Here is a 27,505-nt window from a genome sequence, read left to right as displayed (position 1 = left end):
AGGTGTGTTAGATGATTGAGACAGCGCTGGGCTGCTCCAGGACAGTTTTTTTTTTATCTTAATCGTTTCATCGACAAGATGAACATGGAGTTAAAATGACACCGTAATCAATTTTACCTGTTAGTTCATGTCTAGTACTGAAACGTTCTGTCCTCTCCACTGCCGTCACTCTCCGTGCTACACAAATCATACACAACTGCAGATCTGATAGACAGAAAGCGAAAAAAAACACTTTTCTAATTCACAAGCAGCTCAATAAGACAAAGTATACAGAATTCAATCTGTAGAAAAGTACTGAAATAATAAACCATGAATTTACTACTGACCTTCCCCTTCCTCCATCATTGCTTTAGGCTGCGTGAGAGCGAAACATTGCATGGTCTCGTACCGAGGCCCACCAATGCCTTCTTCGCCTCCGTGGCCAAACTTCACCAGCATGCGACAGTTAAATGTGTGACTCTTCTGACGGGAGGCATCACCGCCCCATGACACACTGCTGGGACCTTAACATACACACAAAAATGTTATGCATGATGCTCAAGTCACATCTTGAACTTACTGCCGTGATTTCATGATTTATACATATATGCTTATTTTTTTGTGAACAGTTGAGAGCAAAATTCACTTAAAAGATAGATATACATCGACTTTATATATATATACCATTGTTTTTGGGCAGGTTTTTATGCAGTTCTTCTCTGTCTTCCTCGTGCAGTATGTTATAGATGCTGGTGTTGATCAGCTCCTCCTGTTTATACTGCAGGTACTGAGTCACATTATCTGACACAAACACAATGCTGCCTTCACGACTCACCACAAACAAAAACCCATCCAAAGCCTGACGGAGAGTGAGAGAGTGTGAGAGTGAGAGAGAGAGAGAGAGAGAGTGTGTGTGTGTGTGTGTGTGTGTGAGAGAGATAGAGAGAGAGAGAGAGAGAGAGAGAGAGAGAGAGATTCAGAATTATTATTATTATAAAACACTTTAACTCACAATTGCATGCTAGTACAAAGATGCCAGTATGATAAATGAGCAAATGAGCTCCTGTTGACCGTCGACCTTTAAGTTTTTAATCTAACCTGGAGCAAGAGAGGGCCCAGATGGTCCTTGTCGATGACCCCTTGACCAGTAGAGGACACATCCGCCTTCTGGACATCATCATCACCACATGAGCTTTTACCTGTGAGTCATGTAAACACAGACCACATATTAGAAACCCTATAGAAACATATACACAGTTGTAAAGATATACACTAATGTTCAAAAATTTTGATCAGTAGTGTATATCTTTACAAAAATAGTTTTTTTTTTTTTTTTTTTTTTTTTTGGAAGCCATTAACATGGATTGAATCAATCAAAAGCGACGGTAACAACATTTAAGTTACAAAAGATTGCTATTTCAAATAAATACTGATAGATTCAAATAAACTTTTTATCAATCAAAGTATGCTGAAAAACAATGCTTCATGTTTTCCAAGAAAATATTGGTTAAACATTTAACAAGGACCATCAGGACCACAGAAAATAGTTTATTAAAATTTGAAAAATATCATTTTAAAATCGCAATAATATTTCACAATATAATTCCGTTCACTGTATTAAATAAAGGCAGTCATGGTGACCATAAAATCACACACACACACACACACACACAAAAATGATAAATATTACCAACCCCAAAGTTTAGAAAGGTAGCGCTAATTAATGTTTGTTTCGCCACAAAAAACATCTTATAGAATAGTATAGCTAGACAACAGCTGAAAAATAGGTCTGTTTATTTTGATATGTAGATTTTGTAGGTTTCATTCCTGAAAATCACTACTAAGCGATGGAATGTCAAGTAAGGAAGAATGAACACCAACGCCTGTGTGAACTCTAGGTTATATAGTCCAAATGAAAAGAGGCATGTATAGGCCTGTCTCACACAACAAACTTGTGCAGACTATAGTTCTGAATCTATTATATAATTATGAGAAAGATGAACACAGTGCTATCACTCTAGGAATTATACCTCGAATCTTACAAATATGATAATTAAGTTCATGAAAATGTAATTACTTGATTGATTTGCAAATTATATTTGACTAAAATTACTAATTAGTTTAACTAGATGATAGTCATGTTTGCACTTTTTTGTAATGTCAAAAACTAAATTTTATCATCTAAAACTAGCAAAGTTGCCCAATTACAAATATTCACTCATATACTGAATTTACACAATTACCAAATATTCATTCAAATGTATTAGGAGGCCAGACTACAGTAACATGCAAATCCACCTGCCACCAGGTGGCAGCGTTTTTATAAAAGAGAGGAAACTCAACACACTGTTGGTTTAGTAAATATTTTCACAGACTAATATGTAAAAGAGCCATGCGAGCAGACGTGTACCTTGCTCTTTGATCTGTCGTATCTGGCGCACTGTCTCTTTAAGGATGGCACATTTGTCTGGTTTGACATTGAAGCTGTCGATGTCACTAAGGTTGGCCGAAATCAGTTCAGCCAGCTCCTCGATATACTTGCTCTCCTGTTCCCTCCTGCGCTTGTCACATCTGTAGATTTAACACGCACACAGACGGAATTTTAGGGAGGAAAAACATTCAAAGATTTTAAATACTGCTTGTTTTATGCACCATTAAACGTCTCACCCTTGTCCTGGCGTGTCACATGTGGAGAGTTTGCGCTTTCGGTCTGAGCACAGTGGCTCAAGTGAGTTCTCACCCACTCCACTCATGTTTAAAACATATCAGCACCTAAGAAACACAAAGGTTAGATCAGGGGCAGAAAACCCATCCGAAGGCATATTATGATCTCAAAACGAACAGACAACAAAGCAAGCACTTCTATTCTGCCACAAGTGCACTATCACAAACAAATAATGAACTCACTTTGGCACGTTTACACAATGCACTGGAAGGCTTCATCTCTTTTTTTTTTTATATTGATTTAGGAAAAAACTGCAAGAGTGTGTTCATGTCTATGGCTTATTTTTAAGTGTTCCCACATACAGCTGAATGAGCGGAATGTTCCAGGCCTCAGCAGCGGTGCTGCATGTGTGTGTTTGTGTGTTTGTGACAATGTGTCTGAGAAGAGACACTGATTATGATGGAGTGAAACGGGGCCCCAGGGGAAGTGGATCAACCCTCAGTGCGTTTTCGTGTGTGCGCCAATTTTTGTAACAGGGACTGGATCAATTATCTCAATCCATGAAGCCGTACGCTGCACAACATATAAATGAAATGTATAAATGATCTAATTAAAAAGCAGACTAATGAATCTGAATTACTCTTAGTGATATGTTCTTCCTTCACACGTCTCATTATGACACGTTTCTTCCTACTGCTACCATTATTGCTCCACCCACTTCACCAACGACAACAGTTCCTCCTCTTTAGTGATATTCTCAGTTCTCTGCCTCTCTGTGATCATGGTTTTTTTTTTTTTTTTTTATTATTAGAACTGCCCTTTTCAATATGTCTGCTTCCTTTTAAGTTATGTATGCAAAGACATGGAGTGGCCCAAAATATTAATCACACATAAGCCACACTTGTATGAATGTCATTGTATTAGATACAAAATATCAAACCAAGTGGCATTTATTTGAAAGGTGAAGTATAGTTTCTGTGCCACTGGTAGGGCTGGGTAAAATATTGATTTTAAAATTGCTTCTTTTGAACTTTCCTAATATTGACTCCAAGATCCTACAGTCCAATTCCTGAAATGAATGACTCTTATAAGCCGGTACTTTTTAGTGAATTCTGAAAAGTAAAAAAATAAATATTACCCATGAGCGGTGTAGTTCAATTCCCAGAATGCATGACTCTCATGAGCCAGTTCTTTTTAGGAAATCAAAAAACAAACTGCCCAACCAGTGTAGTCTGATCCTTGAAATGAATGGCTCTTATGAGCGGGAACTTTTCAGTCAATCAAAAAAAATTAAAAAAAAAAATTATATACATATCAGTGGATCAGTGGTGTGCGGTGATGTTCTGAAATGAGGAGGCAAAGGCCTTTTTTTTTTTTTTTTCTTTTTTTTTTTTTTTTAAATCAAATGTTAATTCATGTCCCAGTTACACATTCTTGGTAAAAAAAAAAACAACAACAAAAAAAACATTACTTAAACATTACACTACCAGGGAGGGAAATTTTTTTATTTTATATTTATACATTAACAATGTAATCATTATACTGTTTATTAAAGCCAAGTATGAATCTCATCAAGTTAGTGTTTTTAAGCATTTTATATTTATTCCAAAATAATAACTTGGGACAGGAACAATTTAAACAAGATATTTTATTTGTGAACTTATGGCATTGCCTCCACTCAAGTGATTTTCCCCCATTCATTCTCAATTACCCCCCACCAAGCCCACCTTACGCTTTAGGGGGTTTGTTAAAACTCAATGGGCTCAGGGGAGACGAGAGAAATGCAGACTCCCGATGTAACTTTACCTGCTGGTGTTGCTGTTGGACAGTGTTTCTTTAGAAAAACGAGTGATTTATACTCTTTTAAATACTATATTTTGTAATACTGGCAGCATTTAATTTTTGGGGGAAACAATTTTGAGGAGACACTGCCTCCTTTGCCAAGACGGAATAAACAAGGATCTCTGACTGAATATTTCAAAAAGATTAATTCAAAAAGTCATTGGACAAACTGATGAACTGGAGTGCAGATTTTAGTGTTTTTAATGTATTTTTAATTGATGTATTCATTTAACAGAAGCCATATAGTGTGACAATATGTTATTGCTACATCTGAAGAAATCTGCATACTCAAAGCCTACAGTCGTGGCCAAAAGTTTTGAGAATTACATAAATATTGGAAATTGGAAAAGTTGCTGCTTAAGTTTTTATAATAGCAATTTGCATATACTCCAGAATGTTATGAAGAGTGATCAGATGAATTGCATAGTCCTTTTTTGCCATGAAAATTAACTTAATCCCAAAAAAACCTTTCCACTGCATTTCATTGCTGTCATTAAAGGACCTGCTGAGATCATTTCAGTAATCATCTTGTTAACTCAGGTGAGAATGTTGACGAGCACAAGGCTGGAGATCATTATGTCAGGCTGATTGGGTTAGAATGGCAGACCTGACATGTTAAAAGGAGGGTGATGCTTGAAATCATTGTTCTTCCATTGTTAACCATGGTGACCTGCAAAGAAACGCATGCAGCCATCATTGCATTGCATAAAAATGGCTTCACAGGCAAGGATATTGTGGCTACTAAGATTGCACCTAAATCAACAATTTATAGGATCATCAAGAACTTCAAGGAAAGAGGTTCAATTCTTGTAAAGAAGGCTTCAGGGCGTCCAAGAAAGTTCAGCAAGCGCCAGGATCGTCTCCTAAAGAGGATTCAGCTGCGGGATCGGAGTGCCACCAGTGCAGAGCTTGCTCAGGAATGGCAGCAGGCAGGTGTGAGCGCATCTGCACGCACAGTGAGGCGAAGACTTTTGGAAGATGGCCTGGTGTCAAGAAGGGCAGCAAAGAAGCCACTTCTCTCCAAAAAAAACATCAGGGACAGATTGATCTTCTGCAGAAAGTATAGTGAATGGACTGCTGAGGACTGGGGCGAAGTCATATTCTCCGATGAAGCCCCTTTCCGATTGTTTGGGGCATCTGGAAAAAGGCTTGTCAAGAGAAGAAAAGGTGAGCGCTACCATCAGTCCTGTGTCATGCCAACAGTAAAGCATCGTGACACTATTCATGTGTGGGGTTGCTTCTCATCCAAGGGAGTGGGCTCGCTCACACTTCTGCCCAAAAACACAGCCATGAATAAAGAATGGTACCAAAACACCCTCCAACAGCAACTTCTTCCAACAATCCAACAACAGTTTGGTGAAGAACAATGCATTTTCCAGCACGATGGAGCACCGTGCCATAAGGCAAAAGTGATAACTAAGTGGCTCGGGGACCAGAATGTTGAAATTTTGGGTCCATGGCCTGGAAACTCCCCAGATCTTAATCCCATTGAGAACTTGTGGTCAATCCTCAAGAGGCGGGTGGACAAACAAAAACCCACTAATTCTGACAAACTCCAAGAAGTGATTATGAAAGAATGGGTTGCTATCAGTCAGGATTTGGCCCAGAAGTTGATTGAGAGCATGCCCAGTCGAATTGCAGACGTCCTGAAAAAGAAGCGCCAACACTGCAAATACTGACTCTTTGCATAAATGTCATGTAATTGTCGATAAAAGCCTTTGAAGCATATGAAATGCTTGTAATTATATTTCAGTACATCACAGAAACAACTGAAACAAAGATCTAAAAGCAAATTAGCAGCAAACTTTTTGAAAACTAATATTTATGTAATTCTCAAAACTTTTGGCCATGACTGTACAGTGCTTGCTTTATCTGAAATATATCTATAGTTAATGGATTAAACTACACCTGTGATTATTCTGCTAGCGCATCAGGGTGAACCTGAGGCAAAATTACTTCATACATTCACCTAGAAATCACCTTAAGGTCACAATGGTTAAGTAATCACAAAAATGATTCAGAAATGTCAAATTAGTTCAGTATGCATTTGATTTAACATTTCATCATCTAAATGAAGGCACTGAACGTAATACATTTTTAAGTGTGGCTTCAGTGTCCAGTTTTTTTAAAGAGTCACGGTGTGTAAATGCACACATGGCTGTCTTTCCGTCTCCACTCTTTTCATTCTCTCTAGCTTCTGCTGCTGTTATCAGTCTCTGTCACTCTGGTCATAGACCCTCTGCTGTATGCGTGCATGTGTGTGAGTATGTTTGTTTAGAGCCCTGACCTTGCCCCACGCCTGACCCCTCCCAGAGTTCAGCGGAAATCTCAGAGCACAGACCATCGGCTTGCAGTCTTTTCCCCTTCCCTTGCTGAACACATACACGCAAACAGCCTTTTCCTCTCACTTAAAGGGATAGTATACCCAAAAATACAATTCTGTCATTTACTCAAAAACATACTCAACACATAAGACTATTCTTAATCGTCAATAATTTTTTTTTACCATTTTGTAAAAATATTTACTATGATATTCTCTTATCATTTGTGTCCAACCATTTGAAGTCTGTGTAAACAACATTTTCTGTTTCAAAGTTCATAAAGACATTGTAAAAAGCAATCTATATGCATTGGGCCGTTTAATCCAGGTTTTCAAAATTGATACAATTGCTTAGTTTACAAAAACTTAGTTTAACTTGGGATTTTATTCACAAACATTGATCAATGCACATGGTGCATCAAATAAAGTAAACAGAAGTGCAAACAAGCTTGCATGACACCACAAGAACCAATGAGGTTTATTCTCATGTGTCAAGCGAGCAGGCACATTTGAGCTTCTGTTTGTTTACCATATCCAAGTCTTCTGGATTACTTTTACATTGTCTTAAGCATGAAAATGGTTCAATGGACGGACAAATGAAAGACATACAGGGTTGGAACGACATGAGGGTCAATGATGTCAATTTTTATTTCAGGGTGAACTATCCCTAGTTTGCCCTCAGTCACCTACAAACTCTCAGTATGAGCTCATCATTCCTGAGTCTGACTTTGAGACATTACACAACTGTGCCCATACTGCACTGCCTGTGCTGACAAGTATGGCTGTCTGTCACAAACCTACAACAAAGCGGGAAAAAGCTTCAGAATGATTCTCTACTTTTAGATCTCTTTCACCCTTTCTTTCTCCTTGAAATCTGCAGTGGAGTTAAACAAATGATAAATGACAGACATATAACCATTCATGACTGTTAAGGTCAAGGCACCATTCAGATCTAAAGTCAAGTCATTAAAGAGATAGTTCACCCAAAATTGAAATTTCTCTTACCTTCATATCATTCCAAATGTTGTTTTCCCTTCACTGATCATAAGCAAAGATACTTAAATGTGTATAAAAATAAAAAAATGTACAGTGATTAACGTTTTAAGTAACGATAAGAGGTTGTTGTTCTCCACTGCATTTCTAAGCCATGACCGTTACACTATACACTGAACTGACCAATCCACATCCAGGACTGAAATATTTGTTTTATAAGAGAATATACATGTGAGCAAATGAGATTTGGGCATGCAGAGGCCCAAACTGTCAGTGCATAACTTAAATTTGGGTGTTCCTCAAATGAAACTATTGCTTGAACATAGTGAATGAGACTCATGGGCCATTTTTATGATCCTTTTTATGGAGTTTTTATGTCATTTCAAAGCTCAACAGCCCCAGTACCTATTTGTTTATATTATATTCAACGTAGCGGTCATTTACAGGTCATACGGGTTTGGAAAAATAAAATAAAAAAATGGTCCTAAGCTAGTTTTCTAGCCTAAATTGGTCAGCTGGCTGGTTTAAGAAGGACCAGTGAACAAGCTTAGACTAGTTTAGCAGGGTTTGTTCAGCAGGAATGAAAGGGTAAATGACAGAAATTATCATTTAAACTGTTATTTAATACTCCATTCAAAGTGTACAGTTCCATTTTCATCAATACTCTGAGTGCAACTACAACAAAACCAAACGGCACATCAACATTCTCCTCAAGAGAGCACGACAGAGCGAGGATGAGTGTGAATGCGAATGTGAGGAGATGAACGCAATGGGTGAAAGCAAAATGCTAAGAGACAAAAAGAGCAAGAGTGAGAAAATTTCAGTCCAAGGACAAGCACTTCACATACGCCTTTAATTAAGCAGGAGATGTGGAATGTAGAAGCCCATGGCAGAATCAAGTGAAACTTCAGTCTGTATGTTGCTCTGATGTTTCCAATCTAACAGTCAAGACGCAGAGACTGTTTTAAGGACATTATGGCTCCATTCTACAGTGATGCAATTCCACATCTATCAGAAGTTCAAAAGGTGAACTGAATATCTGATAAAAACATACAAGAGCACTGCTCATTATAGCTGAGCTCTTGCAAAGACTTCTTACAGAATGCACCAGATGAGCATCTCCAAGCGAAGATCCACTTCCAGTCTTTCTGAGAATAATGGCTATTTTAATGGGAAAGTTATCGAGAATATCCGAATCAGGAAGCAGCAAAAACAGGCATCCTGTTTGCGCCTTCCCACACACACCGACTTTTGCGTCACCACTTCCTCTTCCTGGAAAATGCCTGCTGGCTCTTTGCAATCATATTTACATATTCAACCTTATAGGTTGAACCGGTTCTTCTGTTCGGTCTCTTCGAAGCTAATCTGTCTGTGTTTTTCCATGAGGACTTTTTATTTCACCACCACCAATCATCTCTATCACTGTCACCACCACCAATCATCTCTATCACTGTCTTAACATTTCATAATGATTTCTTATTCTACCTTATTTTTTTAAACACTTAACACTATAAAATCTAATTAATTTGATTAGCACATTAAATGCACGGTTTTATTCACAAGGTTTCTTTATAATATAATTGAGAACCAAATATATTATATAAAATATATTATTAATATATTGTGAACATTAAATCCATTGCCCAGCCATAACTAATAAGTGGATTACTATAAACACAATCTTTGTTTGCTATTCAGTTGAAAAACTCCTGTAAACAAATGCAGCACCAGTCAATTCAATGGCGATGGTAAATACAAATGTATCCGTCAAGTTTTATGGAAACTAATACACTGGATGGGGGAAAAGAATATGTTATTAATGAAAATTAAAGAGATGAAAAACTGTAGATTTACTGACTAAAAATTCTACACATGCATTAATTTATTTATATATATACATATATATATACATATATACATATACATATATATACATATACATATATACATATATATATATATATATATATATATATATATGTGTGTGCTACAAAACCACAATCACCCTCCCAATTGCTGTGGTCTCCTCTGCCTGTTTCCTTGACGACCAGTAGGGTAACGTCTTAATATCCCATCATGCCTTGACCCCATACAGAGAGAACCTGCATTATTGATGGGACTGCCTCCTGTCGCCACATACACAACACACAGTCCACCTCAGCACCTTACCATACATATCAGCAGTCAGATTCAATGGGCCGTTCAAAACCATCTCACCGAGTTAAAAGAAGAAATACATTATTGAAAAGAAACAGACTTATAATTATGTCAGCGGCACCTGCAACTCTCAGTCCTCCATGTGCACCAAAAGGGCCATCAAGCCATTTAACAAACCACGCTTCAGTCAGACATTAAGGCTTAAGAACTTATTTGCTTATTTTCAATACCTCATAAAAACTCCATTTGGCATTTTCTATAAAACCGAAGATGTTTAAAAACCACTTACAGTGAAGCAAATGCAAGAAATAAGTCACGCACTGACTGTCAGAGGACACCAGACAGCAAATTGTGCATTACACATTCCACATTATGGAATTAAACAGGTTTACTTTAAATGACATTTCATATTCACACACCTCAAAGAGGTCAACTCTAGCTCCACTTTTTTTTCTTTTTGTGGGGAGGTCTCAAGTATTATTGTAATATACGTTATATTACAATAATAATAATAATAACAAATTGTAACATTATTCACTAATAATAACTTACCATTACAGTATTTCAGCAACAGTATTTCAGTATTTCACTACACATTTATTTGATCAACTTCATTTTCATTTGAACTGAATTTGTGTATTAATGTGATTTTATAACATGTAAATTGTAATTTTACAACTTGTGTTATTATTATGTCATTTTTCACTTGTCTTCTTAATATCATAATAATTTAACATCATATTGACGTTAAATAATAGTCAGCAAATTGCATGAATGTTGAACTGGAGCTGCTTCTTGAGGGTCAGGCAAGTATACTATGCATACGATCTGCCCATGCTTTTGCTGAATAGGGTGCATGCAGTCACCCTATATTAAAAGACATCAGACAGCGAAATCAGTGAAACTGTTAAATGTGCATATGAGTGCAATGCATATTCAAAAAAAAAAAAAAAAAAAGATGGAGCACGTAAATTGTAGGAATGGATGAAGAGGGATATGAGGAATGACTCGGATCCAGAATAGCCACCACATTCTGGCAGAGCCTGAAAATAAAGCATGAAATCTGATCTCAGTGAAACACTCACTAAATAAACAAACACATACACAACAAAACCTCTGCAGACAATACGGCACACACACGCGCTCTGCCTTTTCAAAACGAAGATGAAAAACACTGTGGAAATGAACTGTGGCTAAATCTATTTAGACACGGTACAAGAGGAGGATGAGGTGGCACAAGTTACTGGCCGTTGCTCTTTCTCCGCGATAGTCGCCACATTAACACTCAGGACGGCTCCATTCTACAGCAGAGACAAGCTAGACAGCAAGTGTAAGAGATGAGCAGAGGTAGAACAAAAAGAGAAGGAGGGACGGAGTAAGAAAGAAAAAGAAAACAGCTCAAGAATAAGGGACAGAGAGTGGTTATGACTGGAGGAGGAGGAGGATGGTGAGAGAACAATAGCGAACAGCCCAGACACGCAGACATGTGCCAAGCATGTGTGTACATGTGCAGACACCTAAAAGCTTTTCGCAGCAACACTTGCTTAAGCATACTGACACACAATTCACTTCACCAAACCTGGACATACTTAACTGTCCAGCACTGGAAAAAGTGCAAAAGGGGTCCGATGTTTTGGGGATGAAATCACAATCAAAGCATGAGTCCAGTTTAATGACTTTTCATTTCAGTTACTTTCCACTTAACCATTTCCAACAAACTATTAACATTTTTATAGCAAGATAAGAGGCAGTGGCCGTACTTGCATATTAAAGTTGCAGAATTTCATTCAATACTATGATTAAATATGTTAAATACTGTGATTTTACCTGTCATATGATAATTATTGATAAAGAAATATGCAAAAATAAACATTCAACATTATATATTTTGGCTGCTTGTAAAAAGGCATGTAATAACAAAGACTATGCTTACATGACAACGATGTAGTCAAAAACTGAACAGTTTATCCCGTTTTCAAAAAGATTGTGGGTTCGATTCCCAGAGAACACATGTTAGGTAAACTGATAGCTTGAATGCACTGTAAGTCACTTTGGATAAAAGCGTCTGCTAAATGCATAAATTTAATTTATTGAAATTTTCATTAAATAATATTACATTTTTTCTGCATTTTTCAAAGAACATATCTTATATTAATATAACTTTGTATAAATTACATTGTTGTTGTTATAATAATAATAATAATAATAATAATTATTATTATTATTATTATACAATAATAACCCTCTATGAAACCAATGAAATGCAGAAAGTATGAACACCATATTACAAGCTACATGGGCTTGGACAATAAGCAATAGATTTAGATTAGAGACAGATCAGAGCACTCTCCTTCACTGTGAAGCATATTCTGTACTGTACATTTATTGAATTAAATTACAGCTTTTTGAGGTTTAATACTACCATATCACGCCAGGCCATATCGCGATTTCATTTTTAATCCGATTAAATGCGCAGCCCTAGTGTATGCGGTGTTGCTTACGGATGCACCACAGGCCCACTTTGTGTTCATAGCAATAAATCTGTTAATCCAACTGTGTTACTGTAACAGACCACCAGATAGTAAGTCATTCCTGCTGTGCAATATCAACACATGCACACATTACACATCTTAATGTATTAGGTTAAGGAGGAGACGGGGATAGCATTTGAGCGTTCGCCTTCTCTCTCGTTCAAGAAACTGGCACAAGCACCCACTTTACCAACAATGCAATGGAAAAACTGCAGAGTTCAGGAAAAATACAACAAACGCTGACAGAATCACCTCCGCAGGAAAGAGAGCGAGGGAAAAAAAGCAAGCATGGGGGTAAAAAAAATATATATATATTTGAACACAAAGTCCATACTATGCAAATTCATTCATTAATCTATGACAGAGAGGCTTTCAGCAGCCTGATGGGGGTAAAAAAGCAAAGAGGGAAAGAAAAAGACTGCAAAAGTGAGGGAGAAAAGGGGAACAGGGGTGGAAGGGGAACATGTGCCTGGTCATCTAGCCTCTGTTTTACCCAGTGAGCTAACGTCGCACTGACTCTTTCAAACACATAAAAACACAGCACTCTGAGGGCAAATGGAAAAAGCAGAGGGTGGGCCTCATTTTCCTCATAAAAAAGCCCATTTAAAGAGCACAGCTTCACTCTGAAAAACAACCAAAGATTTTTTTAACCCAGAAGGAAGGGAGAAAAGAGAGAGAAACTTGTGCAGCCTAAAATCATTTCTCTTCTTTTTTTCTCATAAATGTTTTTTATTTCGTCTTGAACTCATGTTGACTGCCCTGCGCCGTTGAACAACTTATTCATTCCAGACGGTGACTGTGTGGATTCATTTTTCCAGCCTCCGCTCTTTCTCCCTCCCTCTCCCTCTCTCTCTCTCCGAGTAAACAGAGGAAGAGCGTAGGCTCCACTCCAAACTGGTTCTGGGCGTTTCTGCGCAGCTCCGGCAGGGTCAAAAGTTTACAGTGGTTTTAATTTCACCTTTCCTCAGCCAATAGCAGCACAGCAGCTGAACTCTGACCTCTATAAAAGGATTCTACTGGCAGGAGGATGGCTGCTCTCTTTCGCTCTCCAGTCTCCTTTCTTTTCACTACTCCGTTTCTTTCTCATCGCTTGGATTTGTTTTGAAATTGGTAGAACGTGGGATTTCAAACCTTGTTAAAAGCAGAATGACTCAGCAGAGCTAAAGCAAGGGTTTTAGTGCTCATGATAAAGTAATGCTTTAAACATGAATTTGCTATTGCTAAGGTGAAAACTACTAACTATCTTCCTTGTGGTATTGATACAGACCATTACAAATGTCTGAAGAAGAATCTACTTAAACTGAACCAAGATCTATCCAGGTGTTGGCAATAATTATCTCAAAATCATAATTTATCTTCTTAAATGTTATTATAAAAAGTCTCACTTTCGAATGAACAGTGTGCTAAAAGTAAATAACAAAAAATTAACGGTATAACCATGGATAGTAAGGACAAAAAAATTCTTACTATATGTATGTGTGTATATATACATTTATACATGCACATATATATATACACACATACATACGTACGTATGTATGTATGTATGTATGTATGTATGTATATATATATATATATATATATATATATATATATATATATATATATATATATATATATATAATTTTTTATTTAATTTTTTGGATATCAATTAATTTGCTTTAATTAATCTGTTAACTTTGAAAATCTTTATGGTTTTTGTTCCATCTGTCAGCAATCTGGATATGTCATGGCAATACTTTTAATATTTAATAATATTTAATTATTAAATAATTTCCTTAAAAAATAAATAAGTAAATATTTAAATATCAGATTACTAAATAACAGCAATAATTAATATGAAATAATTTCCTTTTTGTATCAAATGTTTGACTAGTTTACAGTAATTTTTATACAGGTTTGGTACATTTTAGGACATTTTGAACAATAAACAATCTTGGTACTCCAAAGTAAAAAAAAAAAAAAAAGATCCTGAGGTAAATCTTAAACAGACTAAAACAGGCCTTGTCTGTGTCTTGTAAACAGCTGGTTCTCTCGGAGGACATACCAAACGCTTTTTTCTCTTCCATCATCCTCATTCACAAATCAAATTATGCAGTTTTCATAGTAAAGGGAGCTAAGTGCCCCATGCTGACCTCAGCCTGTGACCCCTTCTGTTCTCCAGGTTCTCTTTCCTCTCCCTCACCACATGCTGCCTCAACACGGGCTAAACCCCAGCTCGATGTAGGCTAACACTATTAAAAGCGTATTTAAATGACTTATGAGCACTGAGACAACAGAAAGCACCCAGGGAGCACAAGAGAAAGGCCAAAGGCTGGGGAACGCTCTAAAGTGCCTCCAATATTTCAGATAAAAACCATCTAATCGAGTTTGAACTGCCAATACGTTCGATGAAGCCCGGTCGGGTTCAAAAGGGGGTTCAAAAGGCTTTTCTGAATATGTCAAGGTTACACTCTTAGTCACCTTGGCAGAAAACCGCTGGCTGATTGGCAAGCCACAGTTATTTCATTGAAATGAATTGAGCTTCAATCAATGGAAGGTCTGGAACCAGTCAAACGGTAACAGCTACATGAAACATTTTATCGGAGACATCATCATCTTTAATCTGCAATGACGAAAGAGAATGAAATCAGAAAGTAAATGTGTCACTCTCAAAAAGAGAGGTGTATGATGGAAAATTTGCCGCAAAATGCATTTGAAATTGGTGCTAGCTTGTTTTGTTTTTTAACACAGCCATCAAATGTCAACTGGGTGAAAGTCTCCTACATATGAGTGCAAAAATACCACAGTTATGCTGTGACCTTCCTCACTCAAGTTACACCAAAACAAGACTAAACCTATAAATAAACCTGAAAACTTCCTGTAACAGTGCATTCTACATCTAGACCTGCTTAAGCAAAGCGGCAGCTAGTTTTCGGCGCTCTAAAGAGCACAATGACTGGGGTTAAAGGCCAGTTGCTTTTGTTGGCTTATTCTTTTCTTAAAGATAACCTCTGACCTGCTCTGGGGTCAGCAGTGCGCTGATGGTGTCTCACTGGGTGCTGAGTGAGAGATCGGTCACTACGCACTGATCCTGAACACTGTTTGGTCAGATGCTGATTGGAGACAAGCTCAGGTGATGAGTCAAACTGTCAGAGAGAATTGAGGCACTTTCCTTAGGCAAAAAAGACACATGCTCTTATTTCCAAGCATCTGACAGAACGAATAAATCATTGCGGATCGATTCACTCTATATATGGAAGATATCGGTACATTTCAATCAATCAGAGTGATTTTTAAATCAAAATCTTGATAAAGGGATAGTTCACTCAAGAAAGAAAATTCTGTCATCCTTTATTCACCCTTATGTTGTTACAAACCTGTATGACGGACTTTCTTATGTGAAACAAAAAGAGAAGATTTAAAATAAGTTGAAAAATTATTATTTTTTTGGTTCATTAAATGAAATGAATGTCAACAGGGCCCAATGTTATTTGGATCCAAACATTTCTTTGTGGTCTGCAGAAGAAATTAAGTTTACTTTGAGATTAATTATCCAATAGCCATATTAATAGGGTGGCACTAAGACCAGAAACACAAAATTCCAATGCATTTATGATGCATCAAACGTTGTTTACGGGAGATGATTTTTGTTTTGAATCAAATGCAGTGTTGTTGTTTGTTATTTATACATTTATTAATATTTCAAATTAATTTTTAGTTTTATATTTTCAGTTTTAGTTTAGTTTGTAATTTTGTCATTTATATAGTTCAGGAACCGTATGCAAGTTTTTTTTTTTACCTTTAAATATCAGTTTATTCTGATGGTACATCAACAATGGCTTCCATTTCTTTCCATAAATGTTGGTTCTGGATGTATGCAAGTTTGGTGAGTGGGTAGGGATGGGACGATAACCGGTTTTATTGATAACCGTGATAAAATGTGCTGAAGGTTAGTAATATCGTTTAAAAATGAATTATCATTAAAACCGTGTTTGATTATCGCGGTTTTAATAACTCACTATTCAATCATGTCCAGCCAGCAACAGTCTGACGCAAGCGCAGCGCACAATGTTTTTTTGTTTTTTTTCGAGAAGGAATGGCGAAAGTCAGTGACTTTTCTATGCTTCTACCCTTTCATTGTAAGGAAGGAAATGCCACAGAATTTAATCTTTCTTTAAATTAAGTGCATAGAGTTGCTTGTTTTATTAGTTGTTTGTTGATTATTAAATATACTTGCTGAAATGTTTTCAGTGTGAGCATCAACTATTTTTGAACACTTTCATCTCGTTTCAACAAAACCGTGATAATATTGATAATCGTGATAATTTTAGTCACTATAATCGTGATATTAAATTTTCATACCGTCCCATCCCTATGAGTGGGTACGAAATTCTGTTAAATGTGTGGATTGCGTTAACTCAAGTAACTGTAGGGGACTCCAAAGTCAGAAGAATACACAAAACTTGTTGCTTTAAGCACTTTTTGAAACCCCACAATGGCTGAATGTGTCGTAGCATGTGCACAAACTGCTAGGCTACAGCTCAGATAAAAAAAAACATATCACATAAAAGTCAATGGTGGCACTTCCCTTCATATCAAATGTTGTACAGCAGTCACACAACAAGCTCTGTTGGGAAACTTCCTGTAAAACGTTTGCCATTTGTCACCACCTTTAGAGTCTGTACTCCACACTAAAGACAAAAGATCTGATTAGTCCACCCACTGAAATCCCTACGAAGAAAATGACAAACGTCAAGATGCGAAATGAATGCAATCGATCATCCAAACAGCGTCAACCTTCATTCTTGGCATCAGGGTTTTGATTCATCATTTGCAAACCACAAAGGATGAAAGGTAAAGCAGGCAAATATGATCTGATATATATATGACTTTGGCAGTGTGTGTATACATGATACAAGATTAATTAACATTTAGTAATGACAAAAGGCCAATGCAGTTGCTAGCTGCTCTATTAATAGTGCATTGGATAAATGGACCTCCTAGAGGGAAGAGGCACCCATCATCTTTTCCCCCGCCTACGACTGGCCTAATCACCTTGACAACAGGCCACAAACAAGAGTGAAGCCATGGCGATAGGCAGACAGACCAGTATGTAATCTGTTTTACCACACAGTCTTGGACTCTAACCAACAGAATGACATGCATTTCATACCAAAAGCCTTAAGACCCTCACACATCCTGTGGCTCAAACATCTAAATCCAGAATCTTAATATGAATCGACATTGAAAATCTTCAATATATTCAATGCAAATATGCATTTCAGCCTGGTCAACCATAGAATGCAGAATGTGGTGTCCATTCGGTCTGTCAAGCCTTTTAGCATGTGACGTGTCTCAGGTGTGTGACCGGTCCTGACAGCAAACGATGGCTGCGACAGTGGCTAATTAAAACATTAATGATGTGATTAAAAGGGAAAGACCGTTGCTTTCCCCACCTGGTGCAATCTTTTTTGTCGAGGCGAGAGGTGCATCTGCTCTGCTGCAAAGCTACGATGATGCCGCATTCCCGTTTTCTCACTGAGCTTGTATTCTACATTTGATCTAAATCACTGCAATGCTAAAATCCTATTCAGGGTTGTCCCTTCAACATCATCAGATTATCAGCCTGACACAGAGAGATTATGGATGATGTGACGCTCCTCGGGAACAAAAGAAAGCTGAAGCCTATGGAAGTACACATAGCAAAAGAGGGGTGCATTGGATGCAAATAGGCTTTAGGGTATGAAGGCAGACATATAATAAGAAAAGAACTACAGAGACCATGTAAAAACTACAGTGTTGCATAGGGGTGGTTCCATAACATTGCTCATCCAGTCATATTAAGTGTATTATGCATTTATTTATAATCTACTACTACTATTTTATAGATCTTGCCTTTTGTTTGACTAAATTATCATACAAAAATCATTGCAACATGATTATGTAATGTATAAAAATGTTAGAGTTTAATTTTCAGCAAAAATAACTAAATTGTGATACACCAGTGTTTAAAAGTTTAGGGTCGGTAAGAATGTTTTCGTAATGCTCTCCAAGGCTGCATTTACTTGATCAAAAATACATTAAAAACAGTTAGAGTTTTATATTAATACAATTTAAAATAGGCTAACTGTTTTCTGTTATATTGTATTTTAAAAATGTAATTTAATCTTGTGATGACAGCTAAATTTTCAGCAGCCATTATTACAGTCTTTACATGATCCTTCAGAAAGCATTGTAATATGCTGATTTTGCTGCTCCAAACAACAGCATTTGTTTGGAAATTAAAATCTTTTGTACATTTATAAATGTCTTAGGGGGCGTTTACACAATGTTTTCAGCCAAAAACTGGAAACTTTGTATGCATTTTGGCTGTTTGTTTACACAAATGTTTTTGAACGTGCACGTTTTTGAAAATGCTACCGTTATCGTTTCTGTGTAAACACCCAAAACAGGAATCTTTGAAAATTGTGATGTCATGCGCGTGCGCATGCATAGTACGTGTTATGTATGTATACATGCACAGTATGTGTCGATTTTAAAGGCAAGCGTGAACAAACATACACAACAATGGCGGAGTACATGGTACTGTTGTTGCTGCTCAAGAGTTTGCTAATGCTTCTCCAGCAAAGTATGGATTTACTTCACCAATATTACAACCAACAGCGGAGACGCATCATATACAACACATAATCATCACTTCCCTACAGGTTTTCGCGGATATGTGTAAACGCGAATCGTTTTGAAAACGTTGTTGTGTATACATGAAACTTTAAAAAAAATGCAAGGGAAAAACATTTCTATATTTGACTCCACCGTTGTCATGGAAACGTAACCTTAAGGTCACATTTGATCAATCTAATGCTTTTAAACGGTAGTGTATATACTGCTATTAGTCATGTAGCACAACAGGAACAAAATGACCCAAAATTGTCCCATGACTCACAACTGCACTAAAATAAAACTCTCACCTGGAGTAATGTAGAGTTAAAGGCATTGTTAGCACAGAAATTAAAGTTCCTGATTGACTTTCTTTTATGGAGCAGGTAACAGACAGACAGACAGATTTTTAAAGGGATGGTTTACTCAACAAAAAAAAAAGATTCTATCAATTACTAAGTCATTGGCCCCAAATGACTTTCATTGTATCGAAAAAAAAAATGTTTTTTTCAAATATTTTATTTGCGTTCCAGAGAAGAAAGACAGTCATTGTCGACTACTAATTTTGAAGAATTTCAGAGATGACATGTTGTGCTCCGTCATGAGACAAACAAGAATGAATGACACTTAGTTTCACTGACGTCAGACCTGAAAACTTGATTTACGGGTTTGGAAATAGTAAAGAACCGCTTAGACATTCTTCAAAATATCTTATTTTGTGTTGCACAGATAAAATGGTCTTGCAGGTTTGAACAAAGGTGAATAAACAATGACAGCATATTAATTTTTCAGTGAACTAGGCTAATCCTTTTAATTGTAGAGTAAATATTATACAGGAATGAAGTTCAATTGTAAAAGTTTTCCAACACTACAGTGGGGTTTTGTAAGTGTGGAATTCTGAGTAACTCTCCACAAAACTTTCGTCAAATCGGGGGGTGGGGATGCTGGCAAAATTAAAACAAGGTGGCCACTAAGCAGATGAGAAGTTCATCCAAAGTTGACTTTCTCTCTTTCCATCTACTTCTCTCTCTCTCCCCCTCTCTATGCTCAACTGCTGGGGAACACATCTGGTAACATTTACTTCATGACTTAAAACTTTTCTCTACTATTATACAACAGGGCCCTAAATACAACACAAACACACCAAGTCTTGCTAACGTTTTACAATGGTAACAAGACCAGACCAGGGCCTTACCCTCCCATGAGCTTATTCAGGTGAACCCGTTTTACGAGCATTCTTCAGCTGAGGGCGAGAAAGCCAAAAAATGAGAGAGAAAAAAAGAGGAGTGCACACTTTTCACTCTTTTAACCTCGTTAGCTTTTTTCTCCACTTTTATCAGCAACAACAGGAAAACTACAACAAATCTGAACTGGGTTGGAAAATGCAAGAAATTAAGCACAACAGCAATGAGAACATGAAAAAGCGAACAATATTTTCCTTCTCAAGTCGTATCACCATCTTAAGAGAAAGTCTCTATGCACAGACGGTCTTTGCATGTATTTTCTAGTTTCACTTTCAGACACCCACAGCACTGCGCAGAGCTTCCTTCCGTGTATGTGTGCATATCGTGCACACGCCGTCACCAGGCACATCCAACTCATCGTCACCGCCTGAACGACCTTGAGCCAGTCGTGCAGGAGTGTCGTCATGGCAACACAGCTTTACACAAGCAGCCACAGCTGGATGCAACTTACACATTCCTCTTAAATTTGACTTGTGCTACAGGACACTGAAGAGAGCTGTAAAATGCAGATGCCATGCAGAGACTCTTAATTACGACTCATAAGTTTGCAAATGATTCGCCAGATTTTTTGACTTGCGAAAGACAAACCTTAACAGTTGAGCTCTTGACTGTGTGTCTTAAAAATATGTGGTTTACGAGTGGAGTAAACGGAAAGAAAACCTGGAAATTTATTCCATGACACACAATCTGGCATCCATTCACCGCGCTAAAGGTGTACAGGAAGAGTGAAAGGAATTAAATGTATTACTCTCTCTGGACTTGATTGAGAAGGACTAACTTTACTTTTACATTTACATGTATGCATTTAGCAGACGCTTTTATCCAAAGCGACTTACAGTGCATTCAGGCTATTTCTTTTTAACAGTACCTGTGTTCCCTGGGAATTGAACCAACAACTATTTTGCGCTGCTAACACAATGCTCTACCACTGAGCCACAGGAACACTTTTCTGCTTGTTTCTCTAGTTAATACAATGGAAAGTTACAACGGACTACAAATTAGTGTCGTAAATTATGGCACAATATCCAAATCCAAAATATTTATGCTTGAAAATGTTTTCATTGAGGATCTGACTGGTGCAATAAATCATTAATATCCTCTAAGTTCCAAGTGGTTCACTTTTCGATTTATTTTGCACAACCTCGCCACATGTAGTCATTCATTTTGGTCAACCTCGCCACATGTATTAAAAGTTTACAGGTCTAAAACATCCCTACTACTAACTACTCGGAGCAGAAAGCCATTAGTCGAAGCTATCACATTTCAATTAGTCCAACAATCAAGCTTTTGTTTCAACCCACTGCCACCAACACAAGCACCTTGGAGTAACACTATACACCCCCCCACCACCACCATTAATCTTACATTTGAAACAAACACACAGATACATGATATAACTGGACCATTTTCCCTGCTCTGAAAATAACCGTCACCCACAACCACACTGTTTTCCTTTCTTCGCTCTCACAGCAGCATTTGAACTTCAAGTACTCTGGACAGATAAATGCAGAACGCACGGGGACGATCAGACAAGTGTCAGAAGGGTGACGACAAGCACATTAGTCATTCTGCTGTTTTGCTAGTCACAACATCCTGCCATCCAAGAGGAAACCACAAAATATCTGGGCAAAAAAGAACATTTATAGATAATGGACAAGACATTTAGGAATATTTCATATATAAATGAAAATAATTAATTACTTTCTGTCTACCATGGAACACAAAGGGTGTACGTAAATGGAAACTGGGGCTGTAAAGTAAAAAAAAAAAAAAGGTTAAAAAGTATCATAAAAGTGGGTCATAAGACTTTGCTTTCTTCTGAAGTCACATGATAGTTAAGCATGATAAACAGACCAAAACTGAAGGCATCTCTGAAATGTGTGACTGTGAATGAATTGTTCTTTTGAGTTGGATCATTCCACCAAAACGGTTGATCCAGTTCACAAAACTGCTCTGAGTGATTCAGAAACAAACTGGGACTGTCATGAGACATGTACTGTTAACACAATTAACTTAACTAAAATACGATCTAAATTAAACAACTTCTAATTAAAAATGTTGCTTTGGCAGCTAACAGAAATATATGTTTAAGCTGAAGTATTATTTCAGTTTTAGTAATTGTAAATCAAAAATAAAACTAGATATAGAAAGACTTATAAAACTTAACGGCCACTAGATGGCAAGATTATCAGTGAATAATAACTTAAATTTTGGACTGTTCATCACACAATGCTTCAGAACACATAAAATATGTCATATGGAAGACTTTTATGATACTTCGTGGTGCTTTTACCACCGGTTGTCCTGATTCAGTCTCATTCTATTAAAAAGAGTGGTCAGGATATTCCTAAAAATGTTGATGACAATAAAATAATAATGATTCCTTTAACCACAACAATGGACATTAAAATACGACTAAACGCAGGTGTTTAAATGTTCAAATCAAAACTCTGATGGTTCTTCAAAAATCATGGGAAATCTTTCGCACAAGCATTTTTTTTTCTTCCCCTTGAGAGTGTCCAAGTTAATGAGTTATAAAGCCCGAGCCAACAAATGGACGAGGACAGAGAATCTATGCATGCTTTAATTCTTAACCCCATCTGCAGTCAAAGCGTTCAACACAAGATTGATTCATAGTTAATGCAGCCTGACGCTCGGCGTGTGAGAGAGAGGGAGCTGGGGAGAAAGGAACAGATAAAGGGGGAAGGAGGGGTCAGCCTGCGACCAGTGTGAAGAAGAGTTCAGAGGGTCTTTCCCACACGCAGTCAGGGCATCCGTGGGTCCCATAGCGTGTGAGCACCAACATACACCACTGTGCAGAACGCTTGTTCTGTTCTCCTCCATTCAACTACAGAACTGCTTTAAAAACACACTGACATTAAACTATTTTTATACACAGAATAAGTGCACTAGAGGCTAAAGAGGCAGCAGCTTTGAAATTTAATAACATAATTATTAGGAAGTTCTTACTGCACTGTGCAGGCAATAAAAGCAAATCAGTCACAGTTCTAAAAATATGTTATTAAACAGTCAGAGCACAAGCATGTTATCTACATGTACCTTCACTCTCCCAATAACAAGCAATATATATTTCACAGCGTCTATACATGTCAGCATGAGTGCATGTGGATTTCAGGGAAATGTTGGTCCTACAAATGTGGTTCTGTGATGTTTCTATAAATGGGCAGGGAATATTTTCGAAACGGTGGGATGTGGTCAAACTCTCCTCACTCAGAAACTGCTGCATTTGGATCACTACATAACACGAATCGCTGTGAATACAGACAAACTTCCTCAAACTTTCCAGCAGTGCTGCAGTGCACTGACTACCTCGGGCTAAATTGTTGCAATTAACATTGCAAGAGCAAAGAATGGGGGTGTTAAAAATAGTGTCTGTTGACTCTGATAACAATCATTCACGTTCCTCTGTTCACAATATGCAAGTTTAAAACACTCCGGTCATGTCCAACTAACGTTATAATGTCTGGGTAGAGAGTTCACTGGGGTTTGAGACACAGCCATAATTACAGCATCTAATACAGTCAGTACGAATATGCAATATGACCAAAAATAAAAATAAAAAATCTAGAAGATAAGAGTTATCACAGGGACTTATCCTGCTGGCTTGTGCATTGCTAAAGTGGTCTACATTGATTTTAACTGTTTTAACCCTTTAACTGTTGTCTCAGTTAATTAATAAACCACAGTTTGGTTGGTAGCAAAGCAAAATAACACTGTAAATAATGCCCAGTTTTGATGTTTTTTATTTCTAAATTATGATCATTTAATCTCCACCCTCTGTGTCATTAACCAGGAAACAATCTTGTTGTTTGTTTCATTAAAAGCTACACAACTTCCTCGTAATAAATCACACAAGACATCTGAATAGATCGTTTGAGGTCAATAAGTTTTTCATTAAAGGTCAGAATATAAAAATAAGTTTGTGTGATAGTGAAAGATAAAGGGTTATGATTACATGAAAGTAACTTCAGCTCATGCAAACAAGTGATCCAAAAACTGGTCAACAAACTTGCTGCTGGTCAAAGATTTAAAACAAGCAAAAAGTCCATACCTTATTAATATTACATAAACCAACAACGGGAATAGTACATAAATAACTTAATCGTTTCGGGTTGTTGTATATCGCAAAACATTCAGACTGGATTCAAAACGCTACAAAATGTTGATTAACTTAAGAAAACAGTGTTACTACTAACGTTACTTAACGGCAAAATATTAACACGACCGCATAAGCATTTTCTTTAAAAATCCACAAACGGATCTTGTTATGAAAAGTAAACAAACATGCTGGAGAATGTTGTCTCTGGCAACACTGTGTTACTACGATTATTGTCTCAAAGGCAGAATAACTAGGTGGCAAGATCCCCTCCGTGGACAAGAATGTACTTCTGAATAACCGGCATCACGTAACATTGTTTCACGAACAAAACAATGGCTTAAATGCATCCATTTAGGATCGCGAAGAAGTGATTCTGTTCACTTACCGGTGTAAATGTATCCAGTGAAACACTCCAGTTTCTTTAAGCCACTTCTACGCATCCGCCATCTTCAGAATTAGCTATGTTTGTTTAAATGGGAAACACTCCCAAAGCTTAAAGAAGCCTGCCCGAACCATGCGCGCGAGGGGCTGCTGGGTAATGTAGTCCTGCCATCCGGGCGACACGCGCATTTTACACAGAGCTGGAAAGGATAGAAACTATAAGTACATGAACCCCCGCAGATCGAAAAATAGACATCCAGTAGGAGATGGGCAGTAGTAGCAATATCGTTGAAAAAATATTGTGCATTTATTTTTAGCTCATCCGAGGACCACATAGAGATAACCGTCACGTAATCCCAATGAGTAGGCTGACGTTACGCCTTCATTTACATAAGTCGAGTGTGATGAATTCGCTCTCTTTGCGAGAGATCGAATAATTTGTTCGTAGCACACCTTTTTATTCATAGTCTGTCAAATCAAATCACTTTATCGACACTACAACGTGTACGTAGGTCTCATGTGGTCTACCAGCATTGACAGTATAAGGCAATGTACAAGAGCACAATAAACTCGCTGCACAATTTACACATAATACACAATATCAAGATTTACGTGTAATATACATAATCACATAATGTACACAAATAATACATAACACAATACAAGCACTTGAACAGTTGCGAATACGTAGCAGAATGCTTTTCAATATGCACAATACTGCATAATGTAAAATAATTCAATTTGCTAACAAAAGATACAGAAATACTGTGGGTATTTAAATGTAGGGGCAAATGTTTTCTTAAGGCAAATAGGGAGGCAAACATCTATAATTTTATTTTTCATTGCTAACGTTTGTTTTTCTAGACATGATATATTAGGCTATGCATTAATTTTATTATGTATTAAAATAAGCTATTGTTCACATTGAGGATACTTGCAAAGTAAATGATATTTCCTTAATACAAATACGTTTGTTTTTGTATGGTTAAAAAAATAATAAAATGTTCTTGTAAAGGTTAAATAACCCAGAATATATATATATATATATATATATATATATATATATATATATATATATATATATATATATATATATATATATATTTAAGTGTACAAATAGTAAATAATTATAAATATGTTTTTTAAAAAAACTGTTGCATGTGCAGGAGGAAGACTACAAAATAAAATTTGATATGTAGCTACGATATACATGACACTGCAAACTATAAAAGCCTTACTATAAATTGTTAAAGGCATGTGTTTCTATGCCTGATATACATAATAAGCTCACATTTTGTGATGTATATTTATATATTTAGATCGTCATGTAAAGAGAAATAAATGCTCAAAAAAAGAATTTTAGGAAACACTTGTATTATTGTGGTCTGCAGAGGCTGTAAGTGCTCTGCCCTCTGAAGACCAGACATGGAAGATAGCAATGAACTCATCTCCATGGTGATCGCTGAGGCATAACAGTGTAGAATTTCAACTGTTGGAGGAGACAGCGCTAAAGAGGGAGGGAGGGAAGGAAAAAGAGAGGGGAGGGAGGGAGAACGGGGGAGAGAGAGAGAGAGAGAGGGAGGCAGACTGAGAGAGAGAGAGAGAGAGAGAGAGAGTAGTAATTAGCTCATTGCTTGCTGTTTCTTGTCATGACTTTTCCCTGCTGTACAACCTCTGGTTTCAATTGGCCAAAAAAATTAGACGTGAAACTGAAGCATCAAGCAATTTGATAATAACTGAGGAAAAACTCATAAAGAATATATTTTCAAATCTCTTTTTGGACTTGTGCACCAATGAAATGTGCAAATTTGAAGTGGTGTTGTGCTTTATATGTCTTATTTTTAAATAATGAAGAATAATAACATGCTGGATGAAATGAAATTTCTGTTTTAAAGCATATTTGACCACAAAACTGAGAGTGCCCCAATAAAATTCTCCAGAAGCCAACTCAGAAAGAGGCCCATGGACCTGTTGTTGTTCCCTCCCCCAATTCACAGCACAATCGTACGTCCCCCTTCCAAGAGTGTGAGATGGTCCCCCTAACCCCCTCACATCCGTCTGTCCTCTTTGAAATGACAGGAGATAGCCCCTAATCATCTGCATCTATAAATTCTCTACCTGCAAACATGCAGTCATGAAACCTCTCTTTTGCCCATCTCCTCTTCAGATGAAGTGCTTTAAAGATTTACAAGGTTAAATCACCTTTTCAGAAATGTACAAATGAGGAATGAGTAAAAAAAAAGTGCATAATTACATCTGTTTAATTCAAGGTTAGGAAATCGTATCAATGTGCTTGAAGCTCTTTAAAGGGATCGTTCACCTAAAAATAATCATCCTGTCACCATTTACTCACTGGCACATCACTCCAACCCTGTATTACTTTCTTTCTTTCTTTTTTCTGTGGAACCCAGAAAAATACATTTTGAAAAATGGCTCAGTGTTGCTTTTGCACACACAACAGAAGTCAGTGGGAAATGTTTTGGATACCAAAATTCTTCACAATATCTTCTTATGTGTCCGCTGAAGAAAGAAAGTCATGCAGATTTGGAATGACATGATGGTGTGCAAATGATGACAGATTTTTCATTTTTGGGTGAATTATCCCTTTACGGCAACTTGAGTGTTTAATAAAAG

The 27,505-nt window shown here is 37.1% G+C and overlaps 2 protein-coding genes across 2 annotated transcripts in view; one reads left to right on the top strand and one right to left on the bottom strand.

Moving 5' to 3' along the window:
* Window positions 1-25,031, bottom strand: part of LOC132119422 (nuclear receptor coactivator 3-like) — a 36,053-nt gene extending 11,022 nt beyond the window's left edge. Inside the window, exons 1-7 of the mRNA XM_059529358.1 lie at window positions 24,876-25,031; window positions 2,647-2,751; window positions 2,390-2,550; window positions 1,078-1,178; window positions 664-838; window positions 327-503; window positions 118-204 (exon numbers count right to left, since the gene is read on the bottom strand). Of these exons, the coding sequence (XP_059385341.1) occupies window positions 118-204; window positions 327-503; window positions 664-838; window positions 1,078-1,178; window positions 2,390-2,550; window positions 2,647-2,732 (787 nt within the window). The 5' untranslated portion in view covers window positions 2,733-2,751; window positions 24,876-25,031. The remainder of the gene's footprint in view (window positions 1-117; window positions 205-326; window positions 504-663; window positions 839-1,077; window positions 1,179-2,389; window positions 2,551-2,646; window positions 2,752-24,875) is intronic.
* The window catches only part of LOC132119424 (DNA-binding protein inhibitor ID-1-like), a 300,095-nt gene that overhangs the window by 14,016 nt on the left and 258,574 nt on the right, over window positions 1-27,505 (top strand). The gene's annotated exons all lie outside the window — the stretch shown is intronic.

This window comes from Carassius carassius, chromosome 38 (genome assembly GCF_963082965.1).
Source record: "Carassius carassius chromosome 38, fCarCar2.1, whole genome shotgun sequence".
NCBI classification, from domain to species: Eukaryota; Metazoa; Chordata; class Actinopteri; order Cypriniformes; family Cyprinidae; genus Carassius; species Carassius carassius.
This window is presented reverse-complemented; position numbering and strand designations above follow the sequence as displayed.